The sequence below is a fragment of the Mauremys mutica genome, chromosome 10, assembly GCF_020497125.1.
Source record: "Mauremys mutica isolate MM-2020 ecotype Southern chromosome 10, ASM2049712v1, whole genome shotgun sequence".
Classification (NCBI taxonomy): domain Eukaryota; kingdom Metazoa; phylum Chordata; order Testudines; family Geoemydidae; genus Mauremys; species Mauremys mutica.
In genome coordinates this window covers 18035336-18058989 of record NC_059081.1, presented here as the reverse complement: position 1 = coordinate 18058989, position 23654 = coordinate 18035336, and the positions used below count along the sequence as shown (strand labels likewise).

Genomic DNA, 23654 nt, shown 5'->3' with positions numbered 1-23654 from the left:
TTCTCAACCAGGGGTCCGGAGCCCCCTGGGGGGCTGCGAGCAGGCTTCAGGGGGTCCGCCAAGCAGGGCCAGCATTAGACTCGCTGGGGCCCAGAGCAGAAAGCCAAAGCCCCACTGCATGGGTCTGAAGCTCTGAGACTTGTCATCCAGGGTTGAATCAAAGCTTGAGCAATGTAGCTTCATGGGGGCCCTCTGTGGTGTGGGGCCCCAGGCATTTGCCCTGCTTGCTACCCCCTAATGCCAACCCTGGCTTTTATATGCAGAAAAAACAGTTGTGGCACACGTGGGCCATGGAGTTTTTATAGCATGTTGAGGGGGACCTCAGAAAGAAAAAAGATGAGAACCCGTACTTTAAATTATTTTTAGCTGTAATCTAATCAAAATATATTCTATTCCCAATCTTTTATTAGTTCAATGCTAGAAAATTAGATTTCTCATAATACATGGTTATCTATTTTCACCTCTCTTTCAGGATCTCATCTGAAGTGTCATATCAAAACTTCAATTTATGCTTGAGTCTGAATCAGCAGTTTTCAGACTACAGTAGAATCTCAGAGTTACAAACACCCTCAGGAATGGAGATTGTTCAAAACTCTGAAATGTTCATAACTCTGAACAAAATGTTATGATTGTTCTTTCAAAAAGTTTACATCTGAACATTGACTCAATAAGAGCTTTGAAACTTTACTATGCAGAAGAAAAATGCCGCTTTTAACCATCTTAATTTAAATGAAACAAGCACAGAAACAGTTTCCTTACCTTGTCAAATCTTTTATTAAACTTTCCCTTTATTTTTTTAGAAGTTTACATTTAACATATTACTGTACTGTATTTGCTTTTTTTTAAAAATTGTCTCTCCTGCTGCCTGATTTCATACTTCTGGTTCCAAATCAGGTGTGTGGTTGACTAGTCAGTTCGTAACTCTGGTGTTCATAACTCTGAGGTTCTACTGTAGTTTTCAAAATCAGCAACCTACTGGTGACATGTAGATCTGCACCTCTTCATATTCAAGCAGTGATGCATCCTGTTAATTGTAGCCTAATACAGCACTCAGGGATTTAGAGACTTTTCTGAGCCATTAACCAGGGTTTAGAGAAGGACAGCAAGCACTCACTAGGTTCGTGATTTTTTTGGCAAGTGTCTTTGGTCAAATATGCAGATGACTCCAAAAGTGGATTGCTAGCGCAAAGATGAAGGACAAAACCAAATTACATGTGACATAAAGAGATTTGAACAATGGGAACTGCAGACAAAGAGAGAGAGAGCTTTAACAAAATAGGAAGATGTCATTGTAAAACCACAAACATTTGCAGCAGGATTCTGTGTGAGGTCTGTATGATAGGTTATACAAACCCCACACTGGAGAAGATGGAATTAAGGAACATGTGCTCCAGAAACCTGTGGTCCTTACCGGTGTCTCATACTATGCTATTAAATATGCTATATAGAGGTCTCGTATTATTAACACTGCATTACTAAAATTTAATTACCCTCACATTTATAATATAGTATCTACTGTACTGTGGAGTAATGTAAGATTACTTGCCTGCACTTGTCAGCATAAATGGGTATATGGGTTATAAAGTTTTGATATCTTTTACAATGAAATATGCTATATAGGTGCAATATATTGTTCACTGAGATTTGAAATGGCTAATTGTTTCAGAATGCATATTTGTTCTGTAACCAATTGCTATTGTTTTGCTCATTTTCTGAATCCATGTAGTCAGTATAAAAAAAAAAGAGTTGCTCGACAGACTGCCGCAGCATGAGAATTAATTAGAACGTGTGTAATTGTCTTATAAATGGATGATTAATGTACAGAAGCAATTTTGGAAAGAAGTTATTAAAATGAAGATTTACTTTATAAATCCTATGGTCAAACTACATAAATTTCAATCCAGGCAATTAACAATTAATGACATGGACAACATTAATCACTAATTTTTAAGTGAGTGAAAACTGAACTGATTGTAACATTAAGATAGAACTGTGTATTAGTTGACCAGCAAATAAACATGCTTTCTAAGTGCATATTAAATACACTATTGGCCAGACACTGAACTTCTATTAAAAGATTATCTTCTAGCCTCAGTTTTTGTTACTCTGTATTTAATGTATAAAATGAAAAATCTTTAAGGCCCATAGACATGTCCAGTAATTAAAATTCAATTTTTTCCAAAGCTATGACTGGTATATTGTTTGCTCAACATGAAAAATCTTTAAGCACTGCTTAGACAATACATGTATGAGTAAATCTGTTTCTGTTGATGGTTCTAAGAAAAGTAATAGAGCTGAATTCTACATTGGCAGGGTGCATCTTATTGTCCATTATGGAAACCTTTAAGTCAGTGGGACTGCCAGGATCATTAATCATTTAAAGGTAGAAAGGTGACTGTTTCATGTGCTTCTATGGAGGAAAGATGCCAGTGCCCCCAAGGAATACCTTTCTTATTTTTACCTGACACTTAAGACTAGGTTTGCCTTTTAAAAAGAGGGTTTCAATACCATAGTATAGAATGTGCATATTTCTCACTAGTGCATTCAACATTCATTCTGAGCCTCAAGATTGCTTACGGTATGTGCACATGAGGATATTGAAAAATCCTCTGAGGGCTTCTCTGAACTGGCAAAGTGCATTAGTGGGGTGTGATTTGTAAAGTGCTCTAACTACCCATATAGACCCTGCTGGCCTTTAACACAAACTAAGCACCATTTTAAAGCATGCCAACAGAGTTTACGTGGGGCTGTTAGAGAGGTGTGATTTGTAAAGTGCTCTAATGCGCTTTGCCAATATTGTGTAGACAAGCCTGAATATTGCATCCAAATATGAAACACAAAAATAAAAAAATAGTGTGGATACTAGGGTTGCCAATCCTCCAACATTGGCCTGGAGTCTCCCGGAATTGGCATTGATCTCCCGGTGACTATTGAAAAGGAGGTTTTAATAGGATATTTTAAGAAAATGACATTACGTCATGTTGGAAAAAAAATATCTCTCCTGGAATAGCTTCAGTCAGAGGTGGCAGCCTTAGTGGATACACACCTTTGTATAGAATCAGTACCCTCTTAATGAATACTCCTGAGTTCCAAATCGAGAGAATGGAGTAATATGGGAGACTTCCTTAGAAAATGTAAACTTTAAAATACTCGATATCAAGTATTAGACACGCATTTACTAGTGTTTAGGCATCAGTTACTGGAAAAGATCATTTATGAGAAATGGAACCTGCAACTGAATTGAAACTTTGGGTTATAATCTATCAACAAGTTTTGTATGTGTGTGCATTATAAGCAGGGTTAACAGCAACACCCATTAATGTTACCCAACAGTTCCCATTATACAATTGCTTTCAATTACATACAACTCTGACAACCTTTAACTGTTTGGGCTGAAATTTTCCAGATGGGATGTCGTCTTCAGGCTGATTGATTTTTGAGAATGAGGGGTACAAGAGGGAAGGTTTTCATCCAACATGGTTTAGCCATTTCTGAGAGCAAGGCTAGGGAAAAATATGTTTTCCTCATCGTAAAAAAAAAAAAGGCAATTTTTTCTTTGGAAATCTCTAGCACTTCCATGAGTTGGAACAGAGGCTTACATTTTACAGATGAGTAGCCTTTGCATCAGAGATAATATGCCTTTTGCCATTGCCATGAAAATTTGACCAATTTGGCTCAATTATAAACCTTTGAAAAAAATCACAGTTTACACATGCTCAGTACAGACTGGCTAGAGATTGGCAGTTAAATTCCCCAAACAGTCCGTCCCCATTGGGCATGCTAGAGGCTGGAGCTGCAAGATGCTGTACAAAACTTTCCCTGCAATTGCTGCATTGAGCCAGACTGGAATCAGGCACCAGACCTGAGAGCAGGCAGTCTCTCTCTCTCCTGTGCCCTCAGTGTTCCACCAGGCAGCATGGAGAAGGGATATTTTCCAGTAACTGCATAGTTAAAATGCAGAGGGAAGAACAGGTGGGGCAAAGGGGGCTTAGGGAGTAGCTTTACACTAGGTTCCAGCTCTGCCAATGGCCTATGTGAGTATCATTAGCATGCTACTTGGAATTTCTGCGGGGTGTGGTTCAGTTCACTTTTAAAAACCTAAAATTAAACACCGTGCCTGAAAAATTTACTAACTACATATTAGCTGGACAACCAAATCTAGTTGTCAGATAATAAAAGCCCAAAGGTCAGAGGCCCCACCATTGAGGTCCAGGTGCAACTAATTTATCAGTCCTAATTAGGGATGTAAATATTGTTTAAAAATGTAACCATTTAAGCAATTAAAAATGTCGTTTAACCGGTTAACTGATTAAAGGGTGAGGGGCTGGGGCTGCTTGGCCGGCCAGCATGGGGTTGAGGGTTAACAAGTTAGGGTGGGTTAACAGTAAGACTAATGCTTACTGAGTAACCATTTAACTGCTTAATATTTTACATCCTTAATTCTAATAGCTGCTAGGAAGTCAGAGTGTGCTGAGATTTATACCAGGATGCTGCTGCAGAGCCTATTTGGGGGCTTCATCTTCCAGACTGATCTATAGTGAGGAGGTGTTTTGATAAATCTAAAGTTCCACCACCTCCAGTGCTTCTGCGGGAGAGAAAGAGTTTTGTCTCTTCTCCTTTGTGTAGCGAGTCTCCTGATTGTTACACATGTACAAGCTGAAAGCCCATACTTGTCACAACCGGTGTTATTCATAAAGTGTAAAAAAGTTGAAAATGGCTGAGAACTTAGAAACTGAATGGTAACAGACCACAAATTCCAGTGAAGATTGAACCTGGTGATATTCTAATTAATAAGAACTTTCAGCCATGCTTGTAGCTATTTCCATTGCTTCACACTGACTCAGCAGACATTCTAGGTTTCAGAGTTTTGAATTGTAACATTCAAAAACCAGTAGGAGAGCACTTCAGTCTCCCTGGACACTCAGTAACAGACTTAAAAGTGGCAATTCTTCAAAAACAGACTTCAATGAGAAACTGCAGAAATGGAATTAATTTGCAAACTGGACACCATCAAATTAGGCCTGAATAAAGACTGGGAGTGGCTGGGTCACTGCAAAAAGTAATTTTCCCTCTGTTGAGACTCACCCCTTCTTGTCAACTGTTCAGAATAGGCCACTTCCACCTTGATTGAATTGGCCTCGTTAGCACTGACCCCCCACTTGGTAAGGCAACTCCCATCTTTTCATATGCTGTAATATATATATTGCTTACTGTATTTTTCACTCTATGCGTCTGAGTGAAGTGGGTTTTAACCCACGAATGCTTATGCCCAAATAAATTTGTTAGTCTCTAAGATGCCACAAGGACTCCTCATTGTTTTTGCTGATACAGACTAACACAGCTACCACTCTGAAACAGTCCTAATAGTAGCATATTGCTTAATATTATAAGCAAACAATCAATTTAGTGAAGTAACTAACATCAGACATCTCTGTCAAACATGAGGGGTAGAGGCAGGTAAGGGCATTGGCCAATGTGTAAATTGAGAGCAATATGAAATAGCTGTAATTTTATCATTCATTATTTTTAATGTCTCAAAATCTGAAATTGCTATGTACTATCACACACAACCTGGGATTGCAACAACATGCATATATTCTGAACAAATATTGTAGAATATATTATTTCTCACTGCGCTCTTAAAGCTAGTACTGGTCTTACTGCGAATAACACTAGACAGATAAATTCTGAACTGGAAAAATTCAAGTTGATATATATTATAACATGTATAAAGATAATATTTGTTTGTGGAAGATGAAAGTGGAAGTCAGCTTCTGTTTCTACTGTAAAAGTGGCTGGAGGAACCTTCAGAACAAGTAGTTACTCGTATTCACAGCTATCTGATTTTTCTGACAGCTAGATAAATAATATGTAGCTGAAGGGGTGGAGAACATTGCTTCATCCTCTGTGAAAGACACTAAAATAGAAGATACAAAGCTTCTATTGAACATGTAGATGGATATCACATTTAATGTAATGCTAGACTGTACCTGATTTAGTACCTTGTTCTAAACTCTAGCATAAATATATTTGATAAATATGTTTTTAGAAGAGTTAACATTCTGGTAGTATTTATTACAGTATTCAATCTCTTTGGTTTCAATCATAGTATAGGTGACAATAAAGTTAGCTTTTGTTCTTAATCTATCAAGCCATTAGTCTGTTTTTTAATTATTAAAATAAATCTGTAGATAAATGCAATTTTAATTATTTTATCTGTTGTATTCACTGTTACATTTCCTTTTTTTGCATCTAGGTGTATGATAGCTGATGAGGTAAGTTATTTTCCATCTTCCTGTCTAATATCACTTTTATTACTTTTAACTTTAAGAATGTCTCTTTTTGGGGGGAGGGAAAGGGGAAGGCTAGGAATGAGAGAGGCATCATTATTATAATGCTCATTAGATTCAATGAAGCTGTCTAAGTAAGGAAGTGAAAGTTGGAGTTGTGACTGCCTGGTTTAAAAGCAAATTTGAACAACTTGTTTTTAAAGATCAATTTTAATTGCTTATTGTGGATGTAGCTCCTCTCCTGAAAAATCCGTAAAATATTAACTTTACTTATGCAGTAGTTTTAAGCAATTGTGTCACTGTGTAGATTGTTTTTGTGGCTTAAAAATAGCAATCTTAAACCAAAATGACACCTGTTTTAAACAAATAGTTGCAAATATGAATCTATGCAATGTGTACTTAATAAAGTAATACATCTCAGAGAATGAAACAATGATTCTTTGACTTCTTAGGGAAATGTAAATTCTTTGTATATTACAGCATGGTGCCTTTGACTATGCTGTGTAACCAATCATGTCACTTGCATACTATATCTTCAAAGTACCAGATAGAGTCAAGGAAGAATTTTTTAGTTTCTCAGTATAGCTTGCTAAGTCATTTGTGGAGCTAGGAGCATAACTCATTGACTGTCTTACTCAGGTACACATCATTATATTTATTATTTTAGTTTCTTCAAATTTCTAAAATATAACTTTAAGTGCCCATCTTGTCTACCTGTAAATTAACACCCCTCTGTCCCCCCCCCCCCAATAAATAGAGGACTGCTTACCCTAATATTAACAGCTGTGGAGAAGATATGGGGGGAAATTGCATTTTGCAGAATGAAAGATTAACAAATGTGGGCACTGAATCAAGGTGGGGAATAGGGCTGCTGGGGTTCTCCAGCCTAGGGTGAGGGCCCGGGTAATAGCATGGAGCGATCAAGTGATAGAGATGCAAAGGCTTACAGTTAGATTTAATATCCCTTGGGCACTCCAAAGGTTGGGGGCCCAGTAGGCTTCTCTGAGTGATATTTTTAGGCCCCTAGAGCTTCCCTGCCTAGAGTGAGTGAGCCCCACACGCTCTACAGTAATCTTGCAACCCCTCCATAACTTCTTTTTGGGTCAGGACTCCTACAACACTGTGAAATTTATCTTTACCAATCAGTGTTTCTCTTCCAGAAGAGGTTTCACATTATATTTGACTTACACTCAAATATACTGAAGGCCCAAGAACTTATTTCTGGGATCCTAAAAAAGGATTGTAGGCCACTAAAACCACCTTCTTCCGTTGGATTAAGGGCTATGTTTGTGAGGCATACTAGCAAGCAAGAAAACCTTCTCTATATGACTGGGGCCGTTATAAAAGAGATACGGGCCCCCTTCTTGGAAGTTAGAGCTGAGATGATAGCATGAGGAATATAGCACTCGATCCTCTCTTCACTCCTTCATCAAACATCATCTGATGGACCCATCCCTCTGTTACTTACCCCACCCTCGCTTAATGGCTCTTGACCAAAGGAGGTTTTGCTGGGCTCATCAAGTAAGCCCACGTCACTACAGTACTGCAGCTTGTTGTTTTTGAACTGTTTTTATTGTGGGAGAAGACAGGACATTTGAGAAAGGGATATTACTTAGTGGTAACTTTTATCTTTCTGTTCTTCAATCCTGTATTCCTCCCTTTTTCTTACAGTTTCTTAATTTTGAATATGCTATTCTACTTCCTTGACTCTGGGCTATGAGGTTTGGAAGCTGGGTTTATATACCCACTGGGAGTTTGCAGTCTGCTCTTTGCGATCTTGCTTCCAGTAGGGGGAGCTAAAATGCTTGTTTTTATGGACTGTTCCTTTGTGGGATGACAGAAGAGGAAGCAAATTGAAGTAAAGCAAGGGTTGGCAATCTTTCAGAAGTGGTGTGCCAACTCTAATTTAAGGTTTCACATGCCAGTAATACATTTTAACATTTTTAGAAGGTCTCTTTCTATAAGTCTATCATATATAACTAAACTATTGTTGTATGTAAAGTAAATAAGGTTTTTAAAATTTTAAGCTTCATTTAAAACTAAATTAAAATGCAGAGCCCCACAAGACCAGTGGCCAGGAGCCAGGCAGTGTGAGTGCCACTGAAAATCAGCTCATGTTCCGCCTTTGGCATGCGTGCCATTGGTTGCCTACCCCTGAATTAAAGACATTTAATTCTCCCTTTTCTGACATTACTTCAGAATTAATAAGCAGTTTTTAGTGAACTCCAGAGGCATTGCCCCAAACTCTTATTACAAAGCTGCTACAGAAAGATGCAGTTCTCATTAACTCCAGTGCCAAAGTTTGAATTTTGTTTGTTTTCACAGAATTACTTGCTGAGCCATAAATCAGTTCATCATCTAGAAAGGATGTATTGTGATCTACAAAATGGGAGGACATTTTCATAGCGAGCTAGTCAAAGGAGATTTTTAAATGGTCACTTTAAAATGTATTGGTAAAGTTCTAGAGTATTGATGGGACAAATGAATCTAAATAAAAGCCCAGACGGTTATATTGTTCATCTAAAATTTATGCAAGAGATGCTTATTTCTACTTGTTTGATGCAAAAAATTCTCAAATTTGAAAATATATTTTATAAACTCTTTTAAATCCATTTCTCTTAAATTTAGTTTGACCATAAAACTTTTTTCTTTTACATTACATCTTATAATTTTTATAGTTTTTTTTAATTGACGCTATCTGCATACAAACCGGATACTATTCCATGTAAAACAATCAGATACAATTTGAGTATAATTTAGTAGAAAAAAGATTACTATAAATTGAAGTTAAACATCTGAAAGAATTGTCCAATGGCTGAATATATTTTCTGTGGGCCTTTTGGAGATCAAGAAGGTGAAGATTTTTGGCCTCCCTCCCCTACTAAATTCATTATGTGCTTGCTCCAAAACCTATTGAAGTCAATTGGAGCATTTCTATCAGTTTTAATGGTCGCTGGATCAGGCCCCAAGAACTTTTGACCAATTTATTTTGAATGTAATTGAAAACCATGCTTTGCAGCTTCTTTCCACAACACATTAGCTTGCCCCTTCTACTCATTTCTCCCTTTTACTGGTCTTCTCTCTCTCCATTTTTTTTAACTCATCTACTTTGGGACATTAGAAAAGGTGTGCAGGTTATGCTCACCTTTCAAATGCAGATAATGACTTTACTTTTTGTGTATGTCTTTCTTAGATGGGACTGGGGAAGACAATCCAAGCAATTGCTATTTCTTACTACTATAAAAAGGAATGGCCTCTCTTAATAGTAGTCCCTTCATCTCTGAAGTACCCTTGGATTGATGAGATGGAGAAATGGATTCCAGAACTCTGTCCAGATGATATCAGCATCATTCAGAATAAAACTGACACTGGGTGAGTGAAGTTTCTTATTCTTCTCCACAAAAGTCTGTCGTGATTTGTTCAGTGAACATCTGTAAATTAAATGAAATTCACACAGCCGAACATCTAGAAAAGCAAATGATGGTCTTGTGCACAAGACTGGGAGTTAGACAACATGGGTTTTATTTCAGGCTCTACCAGAATTCATGTGTGACCTAAAGAAAGAAATTTAACTTCTTAACCTTAGTTTCCCCATTAAATACAAGTGAAGAGTTGATCAGATATGGTTCCAGATGTATGTGGGTGGAATGAAAAAGGTGTATAAAAGGTTGTGAAACCTATGCCTAGTTGGGAAATTGGGAATGACAGCGTTGGCGACTCCCAAAACTGTCATCTCCTCTTTTGGTGTGCACCACTGACTGTTTTTCTTGGTCTCCATAAGGTTGTAAGAATGCACAATGTAAGATTGTAAGTATGAACAGTACAAGAAACCACTTTATTATATTTATCTTAGATGTATAATTTTTTCTGTGATGTCAATTATATTTGTCCATATTAACTAACAGTCATTAAATTTCTGTGTGTGCTTCACCAATCTCATCTTAATTAACTTTAAGTAGCTGCCTGCATCTCTAGCATATCTTGCCAGTCAAATAGTTATCTTAGCATCGAGTTTGTATGTAGCTACCCGCATGCTTGGGGTGTACTGAATTCATCAGCAGTACATTGGGAGCTTGTGATTCAGTCATTGGCATCCTTGATGCATTGTCATGCATCATTGTATAATGTTATATGTAATATATCTGTTCTGGGAATGTGAAGTGTTTACAGAACTTTTTTGTGTAGTTTGCCAATGTTGCAGATGCTTGAACAGTTGATATTGGAGAATGTGGCATTTAAACCATTAGGTATAGCAGTTGTATTTCGCCTCATGCACACTTTCATACTGGAGATTTTCTGTAACACTTTTTCAGCATATTCACTTTCCTTTCTGGGTTAGTCCTGTTATGATAAATGAATAACCAAACCCTGGATTTTCTTTTCTAGGAGAATATCGACCAGCAAAGTGACAGTTTTGGGTTATGGCCTACTAACTACAGATGCACAGACTTTAGTAGATACTTTGTACAAACAAAATTTCAAGGTAGTTGTGGTTGATGAGTCTCACTATATGAAATCCAGGAATGCAACCCGCAGCAAGATTTTGTTGCCAATTGTGCAGAATGCTGCACGAGCAATTCTTCTTACTGGAACTCCTGCTCTAGGAAGACCTGAAGAGGTATTAAAAGTATTGTTCTTTTTTAAAGGGATGATGGCTCATTTATGAAGTATATCATTTTATAAAGCCTGTAGATCTATACAGTTACATGCACTGGGACATTCTGTTACTTTATGCACTTATTACAATATGAAAAATTAGTATCAGAAACCAGAAGAGGTTGCTTAATTTTGTGTGGTTATATTGGGATTTTATAAAATATATTTGTATTTTTGTACTTACTGTTTCAAGCTCATCAACAGTCAGAAAGATGACACTAGAGAGTAGCCTTTCAAGGAAAACTAATCTATTACATACAAATATATAAAATTTTTGTGCTTAACTAATACCAATATTTGATAAGACTTGTTGGTTCACTTTGAATTCAGTGCAAAATAATACTTTTTATTTAGTTAACAAGTTATCAATAATGTATTATCTTCCCAACATGTGAAAAGCAAGTAGGTATGATATTTTTTACTTAATACTTTCACAGAACATTAATTAGTGTTAGGAATGCTCTAATAAAAACTGGGGAAAAAGCTCTATGAATCCCTGAAATCTCTCAGTTCATGACACAAAAGGTTTAATACAGTTGCCCATCAAGAATTCTGTTCTAGGGTAGCAGTAAACAGTATACGATTCAAGTCCCATTTCTTCAACATTACCAACGGGTTCAGAACAGTATCTATTAGGGCAGCATTATGTCCTGTAAATGTAACCAAACTTGTTTGTCTTAACTATTGGCTGAAGAAGAAATAGGACAGAGTAGACTTGGAGGCTCTAAAGTTTTACATTGTTTTATTTTTGAGTGAAGTTATGTAAAAAAAACAAACCTTAAAGTTGCACTTTCATGATAAAGAGATTGCACTACAGTACTTGTATGAGGTGAATTGAAAAATACTTTATTTTGTTTATCTTTTTTACAGTGCAAATATTTGTAATCAAAATAATAATATAAAGTGAGCACTGTACACTTTGTGTTCTGTGTTGTAATTGAAATCAGTATATTTGAAAAATCTAGAAAACATCCAAAAATATTTAAATAAATGGTTCTATTATTGTTTAACAGTGCTATTAAAAGTGCGATTAATTTTTAATCATTTGAGAGCCCTAATTATATGTACAAGGCACTTCAGGTTTGGAACTGATAAGGAAAAAGAACAACTGATTTTCAGAGGCTGCCTGCTTTTTTTTAGAGGGGGGCCTATTGTGTGCTGCCTGCCCTTCTAACCTTTCTGAAACAAATTTAGAATGTTAATATAGTTTAAAAGGCAACTGCTCATTTGTTATCGACCCAGAGAAAAGAGAGTTGGTAGATAGTTGACATTAGCATAGAAACGTTTAAAGGGGTATTTGGTCATTGGGAGGGCATGCAACTTCTTGCTCATACAGCAAAGGCAGCCCACTTGCATAGTGAGGGTGGAGAAGGCAGGAAGTTCATAATAGGAACTGGAGTACTTGTGGCACCTTAAAGACTAACAAATTTATTGAAGCATGAGCTTTCGTGAGCTACAGCTCACTTCGTCGGATGCATAGAATGGAACACACAGACAGGAGATATTTATACATACAGAGAACATGAAAAGGTGGAAGTATGCATACCAACAGGCAGAGTCTAATCAATTGAGATGAGCTATCGTCAGCAGGAGGAAAAAAACTGTTTGAAGTGATAATTAAGATGGCCCATAGAAGGTGTGAGGAGAACTTAACATAGGGAAATAGATTCAATTAATGTAATGACCCAACCATTCCCAGTCTTTGTTTAGACCACAGGTAATTGTGTCTAGTTTGCATATTAATTCGAGTTCAGCAGTTTCTCTTTGGAGTCTGTTTTTGAAGTTTTTTTGTTGCAAAATTGCCACCTTCAAGTCTGTCACTGAGTGGTTAGAGAGGTTGAAGTGTTCTCCCACTGGTTTTTGAATGTTATGATTCCTGATGTCAGATTTGTGTCCATTTATTCTTTTGCGTAGAGACTGTCCAGTTTGGCCAATGTACATGGCAGAGGGGCATTGCTGGCACATGATGGCATATATCACGTTGGTAGATGTGCAGGTGTACGAGCCCCTGATGGCGTGCCTGATGTGATTAGGTCCTATGATGGTGTCACTGGAATGGATATGTGGACAGAGCTGGCATCGGGCTTTGTTGCAAGGATAGGTTCCTGGGTTAGTGTTTATGTTGTATGGTGTGCGGTTGCTGGTGAGTATTTGCTTCAGGTTGGGAGGCTGTCTATAAGCGAGGACTGGCCTGTCTCCCAAGATCTGTGAGAGTGAGGGATCATCTTTAAGGATAGGTTGTAAATCCTTGATGATGCGCTGGAGAGGTTTTAGTTGGGGGCTGTAGGTGATGGCTAGTGGCGTTCTGTTATTTTCTTTTTTAGGCCTGTCCTGTAGTAGGTGGCTTCTGGGTACTCTTCTGGCTCTGTCAATCTGTTTTTTCACTTCAGCAGGTGGGTATTGTAGTTTTAAGAATGCTTGATAGAGATCTTGTAGGTGTTTATCTCTGTCTGAGGGATTGGAGCAAATACGGTTGTATCTTAGAGCTTGGCTGTAGACAATGGATCGTGTGGTGTGCCCGGGATGGAAGCTGGAGGCATGTAAGTAAGTATAGCGGTCAGTGGGTTTCCGGTATAGGGTGGTATTTATGTGACCATCGTTTATTAGCACAGTAGTGTCTAGTAGTGCCTATCAAGCATTCTTAAAACTACAATACCCACCTGCTGAAGTGAAAAAACAGATTGACAGCCCCCAACTAAAACCTCTCCAGCGCATCATCAAGGATTTACAACCTATCCTTAAAGATGATCCCTCACTCTCACAGATCTTGGGAGACAGGCCGGTCCTCGCTTATAGACAGCCTCCCAACCTGAAGCAAATACTCACCAGCAACCGCACACCATACAACATAAACACTAACCCAGGAACCTATCCTTGCAACAAAGCCCGATGCCAGCTCTGTCCACATATCCATTCCAGTGACACCATCATAGGACCTAATCACATCAGGCACGCCATCAGGGGCTCGTACACCTGCACATCTACCAACGTGATATATGCCATCATGTGCCAGCAATGCCCCTCTGCCATGTACATTGGCCAAACTGGACAGTCTCTACGCAAAAGAATAAATGGACACAAATCTGACATCAGGAATCATAACATTCAAAAACCAGTGGGAGAACACTTCAACCTCTCTAACCACTCAGTGACAGACTTGAAGGTGGCAATTTTGCAACAAAAAAACTTCAAAAACAGACTCCAAAGAGAAACTGCTGAACTCGAATTAATATGCAAACTAGACACAATTACCTGTGGTCTAAACAAAGACTGGGAATGGTTGGGTCATTACATTAATTGAATCTATTTCCCTATGTTAAGTTCTCCTCACACCTTCTATGGGCCATCTTAATTATCACTTCAAACAGTTTTTTTCCTCCTGCTGACGATAGCTCATCTCAATTGATTAGACTCTGCCTGTTGGTATGCATACTTCCACCTTTTCATGTTCTCTGTATGTATAAATATCTCCTGTCTGTGTGTTCCATTCTATGCATCCGACGAAGTGAGCTGTAGCTCACGAAAGCTCATGCTTCAATAAATTTGTTAGTCTTTAAGGTGCCACAAGTACTCCTGTTCTTTTTGCGGATACAGACTAACACGGCTGCTACTCTGAAACCTGTCATAATAGGAACTGTTCATGTTGCACATAGTGCTGCTACTTAATGGTCTCAATCTGGCTTCAAAGAGAGTTCCAAAGAAGTCTTTATTTGGCCAGTATTATTGTGGTCAAAACTCAAGCTCTTGAGAATGGAAGAGATGCCAGTGGCTGGGAGGAAAAAAAGCAAGTAAGTAAATTCTTCTTCAAGTGATTGTTCATGTCTATTCCAAGCTGGTGTGTGCGTGCTGCGTGCATGCCAGGCAGAAGATTTTTCCCCTAGCAGCGTCTGTAGGGTTGGCCTAGGCGCCCCCAGGAGTGGCACCTTCATGGTGCCCAATATAGGGCCCCGCCTACCCCTCACCCCCTCAGTTCCTTCTTACCGCCGGTGACAGCTAGCTGGAACTTCGCTCACTCTTGCAGCGAGCGCCTTGGCAGTGTCTGTCAGACTTTAGTTGTATATACCACTTGCATCTGAAGAAGTGGGTATTCACCCACGAAAGCTCATGCTGCAAAACGTCTGTTAGTCTATAAGGTGCCACAGGATTCTTTGTTGCTTTTACAGATCCAGACTAACACGGCTACCCCTCTGATAGTTGTATATAGTTTGTTAATTGTTGTTTGCCATATAGTTATAGTTAGTTGGTTGTTAGATCATTTTCCCTTTCCCCTCCTGGGGTATGCCCAGGTCTCCAGGGTTTAAACTCTGCGAGGCCTGTGGCAAGTTTATGCCCAAGAGTGATCCTCACTCTTCTGTTGCAGCGCAGGCGTGCGTGGACAGAGCTCGACCATCAATATGATTGAAAGCAAAGTCATTTTATTTCTCCCCAGCATACATCTTTATACACTTAAAGCAAGCAATCAAGCAATTGCTAATTGGTTAATAAAATACACACAGGCAGCAGCTGTAACTTCATTGGGTAACATCATCCTAGACAGCTTTTTAATTTATTATCCTGTTATTGCCTCCCAGCAGATAAGAACGAGCCTCATCCTTGAGACTTGCATGTCAGTTTCCCACACTCTTATGCAAAACAATCCGACACTTCCCCCCTTTTCTCATAATAAAAAAAAGGAAGGCACAGCAAAACATTTTCAACTTATAGCATCACATTACTACAATCTATTACACAGCAAAACTAAAAGCAAATCTAAACACCAGCTGCCTAACTAAACCGTAACAATATCTTCCGCAGTGCCCTACTTTTACCTAAACATCCCTCCTCCAGGTAACGCAAGTGGCCCAAGGGGCCAGGAGGGTTCTGCCAATGTGCAAACACCCACAAAGCAGGTTTCCAATAAGGGCTTCCACTGCAGCAACATGGGGCAGCAAGCAGAAGGCCATTGTATTTATGGCACTCTGCGCCAAAATCAGCCAAGGCCGGACCCACTTCGCCGGAATCCACCTGGCTTACTGTCTTCCCATTTCCCGTGCACCGTATCTGATCCAGTTAGGCCACCTGGCCTTTGCCTCGCTCTGGCAGTTCCCTACTTTCTCATAACAACATTATCTCATCCCTCTGTTCTCGTAATCACGCAGCTGTAATTTTCCACCAAGGCAGCATAGGGAAATTCTCCCCTCTATTCCAAAAACACATAAAAAAGTAACAATAACCAATTAAACAAAACAAAACTAAAAGCCAAATAATACTTCCTCAATCTATAAGGCTTATCCATAACCATGCAATTCATAAATAATTACATGGTACATTAAATGCTATACAGCTAACACCAATTTTCTTTAATATCTAAAAAACAAAAACAAAACTACCCCTACTGGGCAATTAATCATTACTTAAAATATACCAAAACCCTATATAGCTAGCAGGCAAAACAAAAAAATTACTTCATCAGGTAAATCATTTACATTAATACAATTGCTTCCTAGCTTACTCCTAAAATTCAAAGCTAATCACAGCTTAAAATTTCTTACTATTAGCTTCTAATTTTAAAAACAAAAAAAAAACAGCACCACTTATATGCCCTTAGCCTAATACAATTACAATTACATAGCACAATATACAATCTTCAACTAATGCAACAAAATATTCATGGCCAAACAATTGCAAACTAATTTCTTGCCTAAATTTATTTACAAACATTTCAAAACACCAAAAACTTTTCTCTAAGCATTTTTACAAAATTCAACCTTTATTCCCTCTGGCAACCATAGAGTTAAACTTTTAGTCTCGCTACGCCCTCAAGAGTTTTTCAGCCAGCTTTCCAAGCCTTATCTATTGCCTGTCCGCTTGGGCCCGATCCTGTTTTCCTTTCCAAATACGCTGTCTATTATAATATAGGCCACATCTAATATCAAGCAGTCTACAACGGCCAATAATCAGCACATAACACAAAATTAACAAAAAGTCTAAATAGACTAACAAAGGCACTTTACATAAAAATTCTTAGGGTCACATAAATTCAAAGCCATTCTCCCAAATTACCTAAATTTATGCCTAAATAACACACAACTCCCCCCTTGAGAATACTCAACAAACCCTTTGGCTGAGTTTTCTCAAACTTGAAAAACAAAAAACAATTAAACTCTAAAAAGCTGGGGCAATTAATTCCACAATCATCCTCCCCATGAACCCGGCAGGGTTCGGTATGTAAAAGCCCTCACCCCCCAACTCAACCGGTTTACATGCTGGGGAGGGGCACTGCAAATATTTACACTTTTACTTAAACAGTGTCTAAATATATTTTTACAACTCCAGATCAAATGGTACTCCTAATATATCTGTAAGGGCAGTGGGCTATCCTGGTGCTCAAAATCACTCCGAATGGCCATCAGCTGGCCATTCAAAAATTCAAACATACTAGCTCCCACGGCAATGCTTTCTCAGCCTCAATAAAAGAAGGACATATCATTTACAATCCAATTAGGGTGGGCTATACATACTGAAGGATTTATCCAAAACACAGGGCGCAGCCTGTAGAATAAACCCCAAAATTCAATTAATACCACAGTTCCAAACATAAGTCCCACAAATTTCGTCCTGCCAGTGTGTAATTCTTTGTTTCTTCACCAGGGTCAGTTCTCAATGTCTTTTTAATCAGGAATTTCTGGACTTTGGCAACATCAACAACATAAGTGTTTTTCCTTATTTTCCACCACCGGCATGGTTCAGCTTCTACGGGGGAAATTTATCAGGACATCATCCCGTAGTAATTTTGCTTCTTTCAAAAAACAACAAAAAAAAATTCCAAATAACACAATGGGGGCTGCCAAGGGACACCTTGTCCCTTTTTCATGCTGTCCAAAAACACAATAGGACTAAAAAATTACATAGGCCAATCATCAGTAGAAAAATTCTTCTGATGTGGAGGGGTCTTTCTGCAGTAAAAATCATGGGTCCAAGCAGTCAGTCTTTTTTGTAGCGTTTCTTTACCCATAAGAAAAGAAATCTAACACATTCCGGTAATACCAGGCCGAGTTTTGCAGCTCTCATTAACTTTTTTGGGCCCAGTCACGCTCTCTTTAGTCTGGGCTGTTCGCCAAGTCTTATCTTTAGCTTGCTTAGTTAACTCATGCTGTTCCTTTTCCTTCCCTGCTTGGCTTCTTTTAATCTGTGAATCCTGTGTCAGCTATTGCTGCTCATACCGGAGAAGCATAATGGTTTTCCCAGCACTGTCCCAGGCTCAAACCAGCCAGCCTTCTCCGGGCTCCTGCCAAAACAACTTACTTGCTTGTAGGTCCGAACGACCTCCGGGGCCACGGCACGAGCCTCTACCTGCGCCGTGCACTCCAACGTCTTCCCGTCCAGGGCTCGCTTCCAGCGGAGCACCTCCTCGTCCTGTGCCCGAAGGCCGGTCGGGAGAAGCCTCCACAACTCCCCCTCTCTTCTTAATAAGTGAATCAGTGCAGCAGGGAAGATCTTTTCCCTTTGTCGGTTCATAATGTGCAAATAAAACTTCTATGTTATCTTTTCTTCAGCTGATACAGCGGTACTCATATCTGAGCTTGGGTGCGCCTCTCTTTTCGGACGCTCGCCCCTGAGCTCAGGCGCGCGTCTCTGTTGGACGCCCGAGGGCTTCTCCGGCACTCTCCCCTGCGGCTCCCAGCCGCTCACCGCGTCTCTGTTGGACGCCCGGGGGCTTCTCCGGCACTCTCCCCTGCGGCTCCCAGCCGCTCACCGCGTCTCTGTTGGACGCCCGGGGGCTTCTCCGGCACTCTCCCCTGCGGCTCCCAGCCGCCCGCCTCTGGGCTCAGGCTCCTGGCCGTTCGCCTCTGGGCTCAGGCTCCCGACACTATCATCACTCGATACGAATCACGTCGGAATCCGGGGGCTTCTCAAGCACTCCCCGCCGCGGCTCCCAGCCGCCCGCCTCTGGGCTCAGGCTCCTGGCCGTTCGCCTCTGGGCTCAAGCTCCCGACACTATCATCACTCGATACGAGTCACGTCGGATAAGCAGTCCCCGCCTCTGGGCTCAGGCTCCTGGCCGTTCGCCTCTGGGCTTCTCCGCCTGGGTCAGGCCACCGACACTTTCATTCGATACGAATCACGTCGGGGTCACCATTTGTTGCAGCGCAGGCGTGCGTGGACAGAGCTCGACCATCAATATGATTGAAAGCAAAGTCATTTTATTTCTCCCCAGCATACATCTTTATACACTTAAAGCAAGCAATCAAGCAATTGCTAATTGGTTAATAAAATACACACAGGCAGCAGCTGTAACTTCATTGGGTAACATCATCCTAGACAGCTTTTTAATTTATTATCCTGTTATTGCCTCCCAGCAGATAAGAACGAGCCTCATCCTTGAGACTTGCATGTCAGTTTCCCACACTCTTATGCAAAACAATCCGACACTCTTCCTGCTTAAGGTGCCTTGGTGAGACTCACCAGAGGGAGAAGTGCCATATCTGTAAAGGTTTCCGCCCCAGAACTGTTAAAGACAGAGAGCAGAGACTGAAACTCCTGCTAATAGAGGCGGCGTTGAAACCTCAATCTGATGTGTGACCCTCTAACCCGGCACCGAGCACCTCCTCCTCGGTGCACAGCACTCCGGAGTCAACGGAGCGTGAAACGGGCCCGGCTAAAGACTCAAAATCTCACCGACATTGCCACAGGTCGACCTCAGTGCGGTACCATTCATCATCTCTGGTGCCAGTAAAAAAGAAGAGGCCAGTGAGGGAGCACTCACCCCTCCTGAGACCTCAAGGATCGGCCATGCCCTCAAGCAGATTGGGACAGACTGCCTGTTTCTTCCCCCCGCCCAGGGTTTTGTCGACTCCTGTCCAGTTCAGGAAGCCCTCTCCCTGTGGGACTTCTGTGTAGAACACTTGATCCACCTACAGGCGTCGTATCTCCCAGGGATTCAGAACGCACTGGCGGACAGCCTCAGCCAGACCTTCCATGGCCACGAATGGTCCCTTCGACCAGATGTGGTGAACTCAATCTTCTGGTTCTGGAGCACTCCCCGGATAGATCTGTTCGCCACTCGTGGCAACAGGAAGTGTCAGGCATTCTGTTCCCTCAGAAGTCACAGCCCAGGGTCCATCGGGGATGCCTTCCTTCTCTCTTGAGCAGTCCACCTGCTCTATATCTTTCCACCTATTCCGCTGGTCCACAAAGTGATCCTCAAGATCCGCAGGGACTGGGCTCGAGTTATACTGATAGCGCCGGCATGGCCGCGCCAACACTGGTTCACCTCGCTCCTGGAATTGTCTGTAGCAGCTCCACTCACATTACCGCTGGTCCAGGACCTCATCACACAGGACCATGGCAGACTCCGGCACCCAAATCTGGAGTCCCTTCACCTCACAGCATGGATGCTCCATGGCTAAGCGCTGCGGAGCTGTCACGTTCAGACCAGATCAAGCAAGTCCTCCTGAGTAGTAGAAAGTCCTCCACCAGAGCAACGTACCTTGCCAACTGGAAACGATTCTCCATCTGGGCGGAGCAACACCATCAGTTGCCTCTCCTTGCCCCCATACCGTTCATACTGGACTACCTCCTGCACCTAAAACATCAGCATATGTCCTTATCATCAATAAGGGTCCATTTAGCTGCCATCTCCGCCTTCCACCCAGGCTCACATGGGTTCTCAATTTTTACAAACCCTATAGTGAGTCGTTTCCTTAGGGGTTTGGACAGGCTCTTCCCGCACACTCGTCAGCCGGTCCCGGCCTGGGACCTCAATCTAGTACATCTAGACTGATGTGACCCCCATTTGAACCAAGGCCACCTGCTCTCTGCTGTACCTCTCATTCAAGATGGTGTTCCTCGTAGCACTTACCTCGGCCCAAAAAGTTTCGGAGCTCAGGGCCCTAGTGTCTGAGCCCCCTTACACAGCTTTCCATAAAGACAAAGTCCAACTTAAACCTCACCCTGCTTTCCTCCCTAAGGTTGTTTCCCAATTTCACATGACTCAGGACATTTTCCTCCCAGGGTTCTACCCCAAGCCACACTCCTCCGATAGGGAGCACAGGCTGCATTCACTAGATGTAGTAGGGCCTTAGCTTTCTACATAGAGAGAACTAAGCCGTTTCGGAAGTCCGTCCAACTTTTTTTGGCCGTGGCGGACAGAATGAAAGGTCTCCCTGTTTCCTCTCAGCGTATCTCGTTGTGGATCACATCTTGCGTTAGGGAGTGTTATGGCCTGATGAAGGTGCCTGCCCCACTGATTACTGCCCACTCCACAAGGGCACAGGCCTTCCTGGCGCAAGTTCCTGCTCAGGAGATTTGCAGGGCAGCTACGTGTCCTCAATACATGCATTTATGATGCATTTAGCATTTACACAATAGGCCAGAGACGATGCGGCCTTTGGGCGGGCCGTACTTCAATCTGTACATAACTCCAACTCCAGCTCCTGAACTTTGGCTTGTGAGTCACCTGCTTAGAATGGACATGAACAATCACTCGAAGAAGAAAAAACGGTTACTCACTTTCTCGTAACTGTTGTTCTTCGAGATGTGTTGTTCATGTCCATTCCAATACCCAGCCTCCTACCCCGCCGTCGGATTAGCTGGCAAGAAGAAACTGAGGGGTTGAGGGATTGGCAGGGCCCAATATTGGGTGCCACTCCGGGGACGCCCAGGCCGACCCTACAGATGCTGCTAGGGGAAAAACTTCCAGCTGGCCTGCACGCTGCGCGAACACGCCTTCTTGGAATGGATGTGAACAACACATCTCGAAGAACAGTTACGAGAAAGTGAGTAACTGTTTTTTAACACTGTTGTAAAAACTACATTATATAATATTCCCGAGGGAATTCTGTGCAAAACAATGAAAAATTCTGCACTAAAAAATTAATTCTGCTCACAATATTTAAATATTCTGCAAAATTCTGCATTTTTTGTCAAAATAACACTATATAATCACACAATTTTCAATTATTTGCTGACAAATATTTTGAAATATTACCAAAATAATTTAAAATGGTGTGGTTATATTGTCGTTATGTTTTTGTATTATTTTGACAAATAAAATATGCAGGAATTTGCATAATTTTTAATTTTTTTTATGTTTTGGTGCAGAATTCCCTCGAGTACCAAGGTTCTGTCTGGTGCAGACTGGGTGCAGGCAGTTTGGTGGATGGGTCTGGGTGCGGGGGGGGGGGAATCTAGATGTACAGGGGCTAGATGTAGGGTTTGGGTGCAGGGGAAATGGGACTCTGCAGGGGTGTCCAGGGTGAAGATGGTTAGGGCTCAGTGGGAGGGGGCTGGGGGAGTGGGGCTTGGTGAGGTGGGGGTCTGGGAGGCTCCTGGTGCAGGGGGTGAAGCTCGGCGGGGTAGGGGTTCGGGGGCTCAGTGAGGGGGTTCTGGGTGTGGGGACTCCTGATGCAGGGGATGGGGCTCAGTTGGAGGATCCGGGTGCACGGGTGCGGGGAGGGGTAACTGTACAGGGTGCTGCTCCCCCGTCTGCCCAACCGCTGTGCATCCGGACCCCCCTACACCCAAACTCCCACACTGAGCCTCCCTGCACCCAGACACTGCCCCACAAAGCCACCGCCCCACCACCCATCTCCGGCGGTGCTGCGCTTCCTGCAGCCAAAAGAAGTTTCTGGGGTTTGATCTGACCCAGTCCCGGCTGCTCTGTGCGGGGAAAGGGAAGGGGGAACTCTGTCTCCTTCCTCCTCCTCCCCCCCCACACCCAGCTGGGACTAACATCCCTGGATGGCTGGGGTATCCCCAGACTCCTCTCCCCCAGCTGTCTGAACAGATGCATCTGAGCTGCTGGGGAGGGGTAACTGAGTACCGGTGCAGCTTCTCTTTGCTTCCCCACATACATTATTTTCTACAAGGAAGCAAAGAGAATCTCCTGGGGGAGGGGGAGGGGATTTTTCTGCTGCACCACAGTGGTGCATAATTCCCCCAGGAGTAAAATATTTTGCTGTGAAATCCTCTGAGGGTGTGGCAGAAATACATAGCATTGTTGATGTGCAGCAGGTAAATAAGAGCAAAATGCTCCTGGCCCAGAAACTGTGTAAAATCTGGCCCAAAACAGTAGCATCTCTTCCACCTGCTGTCTTGAAATAAGCCTTTGGGGAAGGGAAAAGACAGTGAGAGGTGCTTAATTCCTGGTGGGGGATCAGGACAGATCATATGTGGGCTTAGGAACACTGAAATAGTACAAGTGATCTGAGAGGATTTGAGGGGGCAGCAGAGTCTATGGGATTGCCAGAGGGCTGTGCATCAATTTTGTCTTATGCCCTTTAAACTCAGGGAATGTCTATACTTTGAGCTGCAGGTGATTCCCAGTTCAAGGAAACATACTCATGCTAGCTCTGATCATGCTAATGTACTAAAAATAGAGTGTAGCCTTGGCAGCCTCGGTTGCGGGAGGTGCTAGCTGACCTATTGTTTCAGTTGGCTAGCCTCGCATGCCACTCATGCTGCCACGGCTATACTCTATTTTTAGAGAGCTAGCTCATTCAGAGACATTTGAGTATGTTTCCTCGAGCTGGGAATTGTACGCTCAGCTGGAACTGTAGTCATACCTGCAATGTCTCAGAGGGTATTTCCTGTGTACGTGGAGGGCCTCAAAAGTAACACAGTTTATGAGTGGATACTTCTAACAGAGAATCCTGGATAATCTCCAGACCCCCTTTCTTCATGATCTCCTTTTAGAGATTGAAAGTTGTTCCATCGTTCCGCTTCTCT

General features: G+C 41.7%; 1 protein-coding gene across 1 annotated transcript in view; it reads left to right on the top strand.

The window, feature by feature from the left end:
- The window catches only part of ZRANB3 (zinc finger RANBP2-type containing 3), a 124499-nt gene that overhangs the window by 33862 nt on the left and 66983 nt on the right, over window positions 1-23654 (top strand). The window contains exons 3-5 of the mRNA XM_044978477.1: window positions 6257-6275; window positions 9484-9662; window positions 10677-10908. Of these exons, the coding sequence (XP_044834412.1) occupies window positions 6257-6275; window positions 9484-9662; window positions 10677-10908 (430 nt within the window). The remainder of the gene's footprint in view (window positions 1-6256; window positions 6276-9483; window positions 9663-10676; window positions 10909-23654) is intronic.